This window comes from Hippoglossus hippoglossus, chromosome 15, assembly GCF_009819705.1.
Source record: "Hippoglossus hippoglossus isolate fHipHip1 chromosome 15, fHipHip1.pri, whole genome shotgun sequence".
Lineage (NCBI taxonomy): Eukaryota > Metazoa > Chordata > Actinopteri > Pleuronectiformes > Pleuronectidae > Hippoglossus > Hippoglossus hippoglossus.
In genome coordinates, this window is record NC_047165.1 from 437,877 (window position 1) to 450,000 (window position 12,124).

The 12,124-nt window shown below is 43.4% G+C and overlaps 2 protein-coding genes and 1 long non-coding RNA gene across 7 annotated transcripts in view; 2 read left to right on the forward strand and 1 right to left on the reverse strand.

The window, feature by feature from the left end:
- entpd6 (ectonucleoside triphosphate diphosphohydrolase 6) overlaps positions 1–12,124 on the forward strand; it is a 49,244-nt gene that overhangs the window by 8,005 nt on the left and 29,115 nt on the right. Inside the window, exons 7-16 of one of the 4 annotated variants that reach the window (XM_034608102.1) lie at positions 2,608–2,643; positions 3,146–3,234; positions 3,384–3,463; positions 3,673–3,737; positions 4,612–4,713; positions 4,790–4,930; positions 5,368–5,424; positions 5,989–6,096; positions 6,241–6,320; positions 6,378–6,521. In XM_034608102.1, coding sequence (XP_034463993.1) covers positions 2,608–2,643; positions 3,146–3,234; positions 3,384–3,463; positions 3,673–3,737; positions 4,612–4,713; positions 4,790–4,930; positions 5,368–5,424; positions 5,989–6,096; positions 6,241–6,320; positions 6,378–6,404 — 785 coding nt within the window. In that variant the 3' untranslated portion in view covers positions 6,405–6,521. Of the gene's footprint in view, positions 1–2,607; positions 2,644–3,145; positions 3,235–3,383; positions 3,464–3,672; positions 3,738–4,611; positions 4,714–4,789; positions 4,931–5,367; positions 5,474–5,744; positions 5,805–5,988; positions 6,097–6,240; positions 6,321–6,377; positions 6,522–12,124 lie in introns of those variants that run through there. The other 3 variants (XM_034608103.1, XM_034608105.1, XM_034608104.1) reach the window with 3 other exon arrangements.
- Positions 6,525–6,903, forward strand: LOC117775191. The gene is made up of 2 exons (XR_004616211.1): positions 6,525–6,647; positions 6,678–6,903. It is a non-coding gene; the product is annotated as an uncharacterized LOC117775191 (long non-coding RNA).
- The window catches only part of LOC117775185 (lysophosphatidylserine lipase ABHD12-like), an 18,825-nt gene continuing 14,121 nt past the window's right edge, over positions 7,421–12,124 (reverse strand). Inside the window, exons 9-15 of one of the 2 annotated variants that reach the window (XM_034608106.1) lie at positions 9,726–9,763; positions 9,497–9,596; positions 9,106–9,122; positions 8,705–8,819; positions 8,221–8,299; positions 7,962–8,089; positions 7,421–7,845 (exon numbers count right to left, since the gene is read on the reverse strand). In XM_034608106.1, coding sequence (XP_034463997.1) covers positions 7,785–7,845; positions 7,962–8,089; positions 8,221–8,299; positions 8,705–8,819; positions 9,106–9,122; positions 9,497–9,596; positions 9,726–9,763 — 538 coding nt within the window. In that variant the 3' untranslated portion in view covers positions 7,421–7,784. The remainder of the gene's footprint in view (positions 7,846–7,961; positions 8,090–8,220; positions 8,300–8,704; positions 8,820–9,105; positions 9,123–9,496; positions 9,597–9,725; positions 9,764–12,124) is intronic. The other variant, XM_034608107.1, reaches the window with a different exon arrangement.

Sequence of the window (12,124 nt, forward strand, 5' to 3'; positions counted from 1 at the left end):
CCATCAGTGACTGTATATAAAGACGATCAGTGACTGTATATAAAGACCATCAGTGACTGTATATAAAGACCATCAGTGACTGTATATAAAGATGATCAGTGACTGTATATAAAGAGGATCAGTGACTGTATATAAAGATGATCAGTGACTGTATATAAAGACCATCAGTGACTGTATATAAAGACCATCAGTGACTGTATATACAGACCATCAGTGACTGTATATAAAGACCATCAGTGACTGTATATAAAGACCATCAGTGACTGTATATAAAGACCATCAGTGACTGTATATAAAGATGATCAGTGACTGTATATAAAGACGATCAGTGACTGTATATAAAGACCATCAGTGACTGTATATAAAGATGATCAGTGACTGTATATAAAGAGGATCACTGACTGTATATAAAGACCATCAGTGACTGTATATAAAGATGATCAGTGACTGTATATAAAGATGATCAGTGACTGTATATAAAGACGATCAGTGACTGTATATAAAGAGGATCAGTGACTGTATATAAAGACGATCAGTGACTGTATATAAAGACCATCAGTGACTGTATATACAGATGATCAGTGACTGTATATAAAGATGATCAGTGACTGTATATAAAGACCATCAGTGACTGTATATAAAGATGATCAGTGACTGTATATAAAGACCATCAGTGACTGTATATAAAGACCATCAGTGACTGTATATAAAGACGATCAGTGACTGTATATAAAGACCATCAGTGACTGTATATAAAGACGATCAGTGACTGTATATAAAGACCATCAGTGACTGTATATAAAGACGACACATCTCCACCTCCTCCAGAAATGAAGCTGAATTATTCCAGATTCAAACGCTGCCATGTTGTGGTTTTGAGAAACATTTATTTAAACATTTAGTCTACTGATATTTGTTTAGGTTGGTCCATGTCCCATCTGCTGACATGGAGGAGGTTTTATGACCTGTACTGCAGCCCGCCACCAGGGGGAGATCGAGGTGAAATGGGTTCAGTTTGAGGAGCCTTCATGACCCATCTTTATTTAGTTTCTGGTTGTGACCCTGTGGTGACCTCTTCTTCTCTGTTACCACAGTGATCCACTGACACCAGCGTTACAGGACATGTATAGAATATATAATGTGTATATATAATATATATATATAGACTAGACAGGACTGACATGTCACTCACTGTGAATGGACATGAGCTCGGCATTCATATAATCCAATCCTTTTAAACTAGTTCATACAAGCAATTATGTCCATGTGGGATAATGTTCCACTTAATCTTGAAGAGGGAGGGAGGCCGATTAAACCCCCCCCCCTCTGAAATGTTTTCTCCTTCTCTCTGAGTGGGATCAGCTCGTTACTCTGCTCCGCCACAAATGTCTTTTTAATGATCACTGAATTAACTTCTTATCCCGCTCCACTTTTCCTCCGTCACTGAGCCACTAATGGACAGATTCCTCCTCCTCTTCAGAAGTCCAACCGGCTTCCATCAGCCTTATTATCGCTCAGATATTTTGCTATTCTTGCCCTGGATGCTTATCCGCGGCTGAGATTACCCTGCGAGCGTCCTGAATCGAAGCGACTTATTGTTAATGCAGATCTCTTGAGTGGTTACTGGGGGCGGAAGGGTGCTAAGTGCCGGTGTTGAGCTCCCGACCTAAAGCCAAGTCTCTTGTTTGTTTTGTTTGAAAATTGCTTCTTAGTGTCTCCGCATCAGAGTTTTATGGTAAAGCTCCTATGATACAGTTTCTATCAGGCCCAGTAATCATGGACTTCTGCCTGTGGCCGAGGTCAGGGGTCGCTGGTAAAAGGCACTAATGCATGCAGCAGCTGAGTGCAAACATTCTGCCATAGACACTAATGTCGTCTTTGAGTTGACCTGAATAACAGATCGTCCACTAGCTCAACATGTTGCTCTCACGTCTTTATTTTAGACGACTGATGTTTAAATTACTTTGAAGGTCAGGAACGAGAACTCTGCCTCATGATCAACCTTCTGTCGAGAGAAGGTTTATTAATATAACCGTTAAGTAACGTTTGTGATTCTTCACAATCTCCTCGAACATTTCTGGAAAAGAATCATGGGATTTAAAATGGTTAAAAGGAAAATGTAAAACTTATTTTCCTCTAAGAAAAACTCAGGTCAAACCAAAGACTGTAAATAAAGAACGACCACGTGAAATATCTCAGAAACGAACGCTGCCATCTTGTGGTGATGACATAATCCGACTGTACAGCCGCGGTATAAGGTCCCGCCCATACACTCACCTGACCAATCCTGAGTCAGTGTCAGCTGTCAATCATCACGTCTCAGCCTGTTTTTATATCATCAATAACTGATTCAAACCAAACGGATCAGAAACACGAACAAACATCAGAGAGATGAGAACGAGCTGAAACGACAGAAACATCTTTACAAACATTGATTTAACGTCTACTTTGGTTTTTTAATCTATAAACTCAATATAATGTTTTACAACAAGTAAAAATCTGTCATCTTCACTGTCAAACACTGTGAGAAACTTTATTCTGAAATAAGTTTTGTGGTTCAGACTGAAGCATAAGATGTTGAACTGATCTCTGATCTCCTGTGTTCAGGGATTTCTGCCTGGATCACGGTCAACTTCCTCACTGGTGAGGACACACATTCTGTTCTCGTGGTGTGTTTGTGTGTGTGTGGTGTGTGTGTGTTTAGTGTGTGGTGTGTGTGTGGTGTGTGTGTGTGTGTTTGTTTAGTGTGTGTGTGTGTGGTGTGTGTGTTTAGTGTGTGTAGTGTGTTTGTTTAGTGTGTGATGTGTGTTTTTGGTGTGTAGTGTGTTGTGTGTGTAGTGTGTTGTGTGTGGTGTGGTGTGTGTTTGGTGTGTAGTGTGTGGTGTGTGTTTGGTGTGTAGTGTGTGGTGTGTGTTTAGTGTGTGTGGTGTGTGTGTTTGTTTAGTGTGTAGAGTGTGTGTGTGTGTGTTTGTTTAGTGTGTGTGTTTAGTGTGTGGTGTGTGTTTGGTGTGTAGTGTGTGGTGTGTGTTTAGTGTGTGTGGTGTGTGTGTTTGTTTAGTGTGTAGAGTGTGTGTGTGTGTGGTGTGTGTGTGGTGTGTGCGCAGTGATCACCTGTTATTGGACTATTCTCTCTCTCTCTCTTCAGGCGGTCTTCATGGTGCTGGCTCGCCCACAGTGGGGATGTTGGATTTGGGCGGGGGGTCGACTCAGATCACCTTCAGTCCTCAGGATGAGGTGATGACTGTGATGATGTCAGATGTGTGATGATGTCAGATGTGTGATGATGTCAGATGTGTGATGATGTCAGATGTGTGATGATGTCAGATGTGTGATGATGTCAGATGTGTGATGATGTCGTGATGATGTTGTTTCTCTCTGAGCAGAAAACCATCCAGACCTCACCTATAGACGACATCAGATCCTTCCAGATGTTCAACACTACACACACCGTCTACACTCACAGGTACACACACACACACACACACACACACACACACACACACACACACACACACACACACACACACACACACACACACACACACAAGCTCATTGTTAAAAAATGCCATGTATTCAGTTTTTGGTTAAATAAGAGGAACTGAATCTGGAAGTAGAAACATGGACCAGTTTCAGCCAATCAGAGCGTTTACACATGACGTCGTGTCTCCACAGTTATCTGGGTCTGGGTCTGATGTCGGCTCGTCTCGCCGTCTTAGGGGGCGTCGACAGTTCCCCCCGTACGTATACAATCCACATTTTTACTCTTATTTTTTTTTCTTCTTCTTGTTTTTCAATTTGCTTTCATATCTGCCTTTTAGAGGCCTCTCCCCCGCCCCCCCGTCAGATAAATAAGCCATTATCTAATCTTTTAATAACACAAGATTAATTCCTTGCCTGCCAGCTGTTGCTGTGATTTGGCTCCTGTAAGAAGCTGCAGCTCAGATCCACTCAGCTGACGATGTGTGTTTCTGGCTGTGCACCACAAAACAACAACATTCAGTCAGTGTCCACATGAAGCTCCTGATGCTGCTGCTCCACCTGAACTCAAACTGGATGGAGATGATGTAGAAAATTCATCTGTTTCAACAAAACCTGAACTTAACCTTCATGCAAACAGATTTCTGACGGGATCAATAATAAATAATTAATAAACCTGATGTTCCTGTCAGGAGGTGGTGGAGACCAAACACAGAGATAAAAACATCGTGTTGGTCTGAGGCTGATGAGGTGGAAATATAGATGGACGACATGACGATTCCCAAAAGTGAAGCCAAATTATCTGGATCGTTCCCTGGTCATCAAGTAGATGTTAAATAAATGTTTGTCAAAGATGGATTCTGTATTTTTAGGTCGTTCTCATCTCACATTTCGACTTCTAGGCTCCGTCCACATTTCTGCGATTTTAGAATTTAAAGATCTTCTCAGCTGTTCTCAGACCCCCCCCCCCCCCCCCCCCCCCCCTGTTGCTACGCCCCTGATGGTGAAGTTAATGTTTTTCACCTGACGACTAAGATTCTATAGCAACATGAGATGAATTCACTCTGAAGACGAAGACGTCTTCTTCTGAAGTTTTAATATGTATATTTCATTTGTGTGTGCGTGTGTGTGCAGTAGGGGGCAGCACTGAGCTGGTCAGCCCCTGCCTTGCTCCAGAGTACTCTGGCAGTTGGGAGCATGCTGACGTCGTCTACACTGTGAAGGGACAGAAGGCAGGTAAAGTGCACACTGCGTGGTGATTGGTTGGCTGTGCAGTGCCCCGTCATGGAGGAACCTTGTGTTTGTGTCTCAGGGGAACCGCTGTACGAGGCGTGTCGCACCAAAGTGGAGAAGGTTCTGTACAGGAAGGTGACGAAGCCGTCTGAAGTTGCTGACGTGGATTTCTACGCCTTCTCCTTCTACTACGACCGAGCCGTCGACCTCGGAGTGATCGGTAAGAGAACCATCTAATCAACAATGATACAATAATAATATATAATAACACCAACTTTAAATTAAATGTTCTCAAAGATTCAGTCTGTAGTTTTAAGTCGATGTTTACAGCAGCCAATAGCTCCGTGTGCGTCAGCGCCCCCCTGTGGCAGAGTCGTCAGTAACCAGCAGCTCAACATAATGTTGTCATGACGATAGCCTGCTCTGTGTTGTCAACCTTCGCCTGCGGATTTAACCAATGAATGAGTCCTGTCGCTGAGTGAAGCCGTACAAACATGGATGTTGCTTTGAAACCAGAGAAATGAAGAGTTAACACACTGTGTGTGTGTGTGTGTGTGTGTGTGTGTGTGTGTGTGTGTGTGTGTGTGTGTGTGTGTGTGTGTGTGTGTGTGTGTGTGTGTGTGTGTGTGTGTGTGTGTGTGTGTGTGTGTGTCTCAGAGGAGAAGAAGGGGGGAACTGTCAAAGTGTCCGACTACATGGATGCAGCAATAAGAGGTGAGATAGCACCACCTGGCGGTGGATCATCTGAACTGCAGCTTTATTGGCCGTGTGTGTACACATACAAGGAATTTGGCTCCGGTTTAACAGAAATAGACAAATAACAAAGCAGAAGAAGGTTCAGCAAACATTTACCTTCTAGTACAAGTATGAAATATATGTGAACATAAGACACAACAGCAAAGACAGTGACATGGAGAAAAACACCTCATAGAAATGACTAATTATCACCTATGAGACATCAGGTTATTCACATAGAATTTCATTATTTCAGTATAATTAATGATCTGATGTGTAATAATAGCTTTAATCAATAATCTATAATCAAACACAAACATTGATTCAGCTTTTCAACATAAATAATATCAAATTTAAATTCCGCCCCGTCAGTGTGTTCTCACCTGATCTGTTTTAGGATTATTTGAGCATTTCACTGTTATTTCAATAGATTTCATATTGTTATTAGATCTTAAACCTTCACATGATCGTTTCTTTGCCGATGTTCAGTTTGTACATTTAGCTGAATGTGTTTGATTGAATTGATCACATGACGTGTCCCAGTGTGCGGCGGAGAGTCCGTCCATCCGAGGTCCGTTCCTCTGCCTGGACCTGGTCTACGTGTCCGTCCTGCTGCAGGAGCTCGGCTTTCCTCCACACAAACACTTGAAGGTGACGACACTTTGAGCCAATCAGAGCCCACAATTCATTTGAAGATGTTTTTAACTGTGATGATGACGATGATGTCACGTCACCTCGTCAAACTCTGACTCGGATGTCTGTGATGTCACTGATGATGTCACACCTGTGTTGCAGCTGGCGAGGACCATCAAGCAGGTGGAGACCAGTTGGGCTCTCGGAGCGACGTTCCACTACATCGAGACCCTGAAGGGACACTGAAGGCTTTTATGTTGAAAGGATTCTGAATGTTGAGGATGGCTATGATCCTCGCTCTGACCTCTGACCTCCGTGAAGCCTGACACCTGCAGGTGGTGAAGCGCTGCTCTCAGCTGACAGTGGGCGGAGTCAGTGGTACCTGCTCTCCACCTGCAGCTGTCGGGCCTCACTCCTGCACCTGGGTCATGTGACCGCTCTGACCGTCAATCACACGCTGCGGTCCTGTTCAGGTGGATCCAGCCTCGTTTTCTGACCTCGTGGAAACACTCCGACACGTGATCGCTCCGGTTTCACTTCAGGTTCAGACTCTGGGTTTTTAACGCTTTGTTATTTTCTCGTGACTCGTTTGTTCGGAGGATTTTTAATGTTTGAATGTTTTTGTGCCAAAAGTCAAAATAACTTCAGACGAGAGAAACTGTGACTCTGTTTCTGAACGTTTGTCTTTAAAAGCTCTGGTGGGTGAATTCAACTTTTATATCCTCAAGTCTCGTCCTTCACAACTTCAACTTCTGACCTTTAAATAAAGTTTATTTAATCAACTGTCTTTGTCTTTGTTTTTAAATAAAGAAAAATTTGTTCAAGAAAACTGAATAGACCTAAAAACGTCCAGAAGCAGCAGGAGGTGAAATAGTTAGATTTTGTTCAGACGCTTGTTTATTCTGAACATGAATCTTAATCTTGACTTTTTATCTAGCGCCACCAACAGCAACTAACTAGTAACTAACGTCAGATTTAAAGTTCAATTTCAGGTCAGAAGGATTTTAATTCTCAGATGTTAAACTTAGTTTCCTTCCTCTGACTTCATGTCAGATTACAGCTGAGTTCAGTTCAGTTGTTTTAAAGTGAATTAGAACAAACTCAGATTTTCATGATCTAGTATAGTTTTCATAAAAATGGTTGAAATTCAAACTTTGATGATACAAGTCAACTGGAAACTACAGGAACTAAATGCCTCACAGGTGTCTTATGGGTAATGGTGTTCATTCAGAATCAGTGTTTGCTTAACACGAATCCGACGCAGTTTTCATTAAGTTCTGTTTCTCAGAATGTTTATGTTCTTGTTTCAGACAAAACCACAAATAAAACCAGACAGCGACATAACAAGAAATATTTAATCGATAATTCAAGTCATAACAGGCTGAGAAGAGATTGTTAAAAACAAACCTGACGGGAGAATAAGACGTGGTCAGATGTTGAAAAGTAAAAACAGAAACTAACTAAGAGAAAACAAAATAAATCCCACAGATCGTAAAGAATCGAGCTCCGTCTTGTTTCAGGCTACGATGATGAAATATTAAAAAGATAAAAGCAGATGTTTCCTCGCTGACGTGGTGGAATCACCGTGACTCCATGTTGGTGCGTGAGGAATGATCACAGAGAAAGGAATCGTGTGTTTGTTCAGTTCACAACAAACTGATGTGAGAAGGAGAGAGAGAAGAAAGAAGAAGAAGAGAAGAAGAGATTCAGGCTGAATCGTCCGTCGTCTTCTCACTGGGCCACGAACCAGCTGGTCCCAGGAAATCACTGGAAACCAAGACAGAGAGTGAGGCTCCGAACTACAAACAACCACAAATCAGAGGATGTCCTATGAAGTCAGACTGCTGCGATTGTGTTGTGTAGAGTTTTGTGTGGTGTTGTACCTCAGGATGTGTGGCAGCTCTGGGCTCCTGTAGATAAACTTGTGTTTATATTTCAGAGACGACGGAAACGGAACAAAGTGAACTTTGTGTCCTCTGAGACTTTTAGACTGAGACGCCATGTTGTACAGCTGCAGGAAGAAGAAGAAGAAGAAGAAGAAGAAGAAGAAGAAGAAGAAGAAGAAGAAGAGAGTAGAACTGAACGATCTATAAATCATAAATGAATTGACTCTTTAATGTGATTATTAAATTGTATTTGTACCTTTTTGCCGAGATGGAAGGGGACCACAGAGTCGTCCTCAGCGTGGAGGATCAACACTGGACAGGAAATGTGATTCACACTGCGGACACACACATTCAGGCTGTAGTAACACTGACAAACACTGGGGGCACTGCGACTACAAGCTGTGGAATTTATAGACGTTAAAGTTCCTCTGATGACCACCAGAGGCCGCTCTGAGAAGACTCCAGGTTTTGTTAATTCTTACAAAGTAAAACTTTGTGTTTTTATCTTGATGCTGTGAAGAGAAGCTTCGGGTCAAAGGTCAAACGCTCTGATGTCTCATCGGGTTCAACGCGTCCAGCGTCACAAAATGAACCAAACGTTCCAGAGCGGAAACTAAAGATCCTGAAGTTCATAAAGAAAGTTTCTCCTGAAAGATTCAACTTTTAAATTGTTCCTGAGTCTGAAGGTTTTTCTGAATAAGTTGCAGTGAACTAAAGCTCAGAGGTCAAAGGTCACGTACTTTTCATCGCTGGCGAAGTGGATGTTATTCACTGTGATGGTGTCCAGGAAGAACCAATCAAATCCAGGCAGGTATCTGTACACCTGAGAAACACACACGTCAAATACACACCTGTTGTGTGTGTGTGCTCTTGTACAAATGTCTTTGTGAGGACATTTTGGCCGGTCCTCACTTTCTGATCTTTAATGGACTGTTTGAGGGTTTAGACCTGGTGTGGTTAGACCTGGTGTGGTTAGACCTGGTGTGGTTAGACCTGGTGTGGTTAGACCTGGTTAGAATCCGGTTTAGATAGGGGATCATTATGCCAATGAGTGTCCTCACTAAGATAGAAGTACAAACATGCGTGTGTAGTGTGTGTGTTGCGTGTGTAGCGTGTGTGTTGCGTGTGTAGTGTGTTGCGTGTGTGTGTTGCGTGTGTAGTGTGTTGCGTGTGTGTAGTGTGTGTGTAGTGTGTGTGTTGCGTTGCGTGTGTAGTGTGTTGCATGTAGGGCTGCACCTGTTGATTATTTGTTATCGTGCGCTGCCAGGATTCACCACCGTGAAGACAGACAAGGCTGCGCAGGTTCGAATAGAAACGCTCGGTCACATCTGATGCGTCTGATGACAGCGTCCGGGTCCGACCCACGACTGGAGACCAATGCTAGAAGATCATGGTCCACGCTTTGTGCGCAGCCACCTTCAATACGACGAGTAGGCCCCAGCCCTAGTTGCATGTGTGTGTTGCATGTTGTATGTGTGTGTGTGTGTGTGTGTGTGTGTGTGTGTGTGTGTGTGTGTGTGTGTGTGTGTGTGTGTGTGTGTGTGTGTGTTACCATGGAGAACGGGTGGCTCTTGGCCTCCTCTCTGATGTTGGTGAACGGAGATTCTAAGATCAGAGCGTCTGGAGGATTTCCTGAAAATAACATGAAGAATTTTAATGTTAATGTAAAGAATTTTACAAGAAATGTATATTTATATACAAAAATACAGTTGTGTGGAATAAAAGCAGTCACAGTGAGTCTGCATAAGAAGTGCGTGTTACCTCTGTCACACAGTCGTCTGACCAGGTTGGTGGCAACTCTGGAAAGAAAAAATCAAATGATCAGATTTAATCAGTAATGTATGTGAGTGTGTGTGTGTCTGTGTGTATGAGTGTGTGTGTGTCTGTGTGTATGAGTGTGTATGTGTCTGTGTGTATGAGTGTGTGTGTGTGTGTGTGTATGAGTGTGTCTGTGTGTATGAGTGTGTATGTGTCTGTGTGTATGAGTGTGTGTGTGTCTGTGTGTATGAGTGTGTGTGTGTCTGTGTGTATGAGTGTGTGTGTGTCTGTGTGTATGAGTGTGTGTGTGTCTGTGTGTATGAGTGTGTGTGTGTCTGTGTGTATGAGTGTGTGTGTGTCTGTGTGTATGAGTGTGTGTGTGTCTGTGTGTATGAGTGTGTGTGTGTCTGTGTGTATGAGTGTGTATGTGTCTGTGTGTATGAGTGTGTGTGTGTCTGTGTGTATGAGTGTGTATGTGTCTGTGTGTATGAGTGTGTGTGTGTCTGTGTGTATGAGTGTGTCTGTGTGTATGAGTGTGTGTGTGTATGAGTGTGTGTGTGTCTGTGTGTATGAGTGTGTGTGTGTCTGTGTCTGTGTGTGTGAGTGTGTATGAGTGTGTGTCTGAGTGTGTGTATGAGTGTGTGTGTGTATGAGTGAGTGTGTGTGTGAGTGTGTCTGTGTGTATGAGTGTGTGTCTGTGTGTATGAGTGTTTGTGTGTGTGTGTGTATGAGTGTGTGTGTGTCTGTGTGTATGAGTGTGTGTGTGTGTCTGTGTGTATGAGTGTGTGAGTGTGTCTGTGTGTATGAGTGTGTGAGTGTGTCTGTGTGTATGAGTGTGTCTGTGTGTATGAGTATGAGTGTGTGTGTGTGTGTGTATGAGTGTGTGTGTGTATGAGTGTGTGTGTGTGTGAGTGTGTCTGTGTGTATGAGTGTGTGTCTGTGTGTATGAGTGTGTGTGTATGAGTGTGTGTGTGTCTGTGTGTCTGTGTGTATGAGTGTGTGTGTATGAGTGTGTCTGTGTGTATGAGTGTGTGTGTGTGTGTCTGTGTGTATGAGTGTGTCTGTGTGTATGAGTGTGTCTGTGTGTATGAGTGTGTGTGTGTCTGTGTGTGTGTCTGTGTGTATGAGTATGAGTATGAGTGTGTGTGTATGAGTGTGTCTGTGTGTATGAGTGTGTGTGTGTGTGTCTGTGTGTATGAGTGTGTCTGTGTGTATGAGTGTGTCTGTGTGTATGAGTGTGTCTGTGTGTATGAGTGTGTGTGTGTCTGTGTGTATGAGTGTGTGTGTGTGTGTGTGTATGAGTGTGTGTGTGTGTGTGTGTATGAGTGTGTCTGTGTGTATGAGTGTGTGTGTGGTGTGTATGAGTGTGTGTGTGTGTGTGTGTGTGTGTGTGTGTGTCTGTGTGTATGAGTGTGTGTGTGTGTGTGTGTGTGTCTGTGTGTATGAGTGTGTGTGTGTCAGTGTTGTGATCTGAGCTCCAGCTGAAACGTGACGGAGTGTTTCCTCCTCCTGAGGAGAGACGCTGTGTAAATCGAACTCTTGCATCATGTCGCTGCTCAGTGCCCGGAACATTTCCGCGATGTAGCCGAACCTAAACCGACTAACTCGACTCCGCACTTCGTTACCCAGGATTCATCGCACACACACGTCGTCCAAACAAGCAACGGATTCCAAGACAACAGCTCTCGGCCTCATATACACATGTCAAGTGAAAGCAGAGACGCAGACTCAGCGACTACATCCGATGCACCTTATTATTATTTGCGGGATTTTTACAAACTGTCTGATAAAGATCCAGACAGTAACAATCTCACCTTTCTGTGCAAATTGTGTCCTGCGCTGAAAAAGCAAATCCGGACGTCAGCCTCATCTAAGTTAAACCGGCCTGTGGAGCTGAAGCATCCAGCTAGCCTCAGAAGTTAGCTCCAAGTCATTGAAAGTCAAAAAAAGACCAAGACCCCTGCCAACAGCCCAATGACCCAAACCTTCAGGGGTACGAGTTCCCAGCAACAGGTAGACAAACTCGTAATTGACTACATTGTTGGAGATTCACAGCCTCTGAGTAAAGTGGCTCCTCCTTCATCAGACTAGTGAACCAGGCAGCCGTGTGCCTTCAGGTTCAGGGACTGTTCCATAAAGAATTCAGTGAGGTTATCAGTAACCTGAAAGCTGAACTTGCTGATATTGACCATGTTTGCACAACAGCAGATTGTTGGTCAGCTGTCAACAAAGGATTTATGGGCATTACCATTCATTGGCTGGACAAAAATGATATATCACAGAGAAGGTCAGCAGTCCTTGTGTGCCGCCGTGTCCGAGGAGCACACACATACGATGTGCTGGCAGATGTGTGTAAGGAGTTTAAAATTCAAAACTAAATTGTGTGCACTGTGACGGACAAC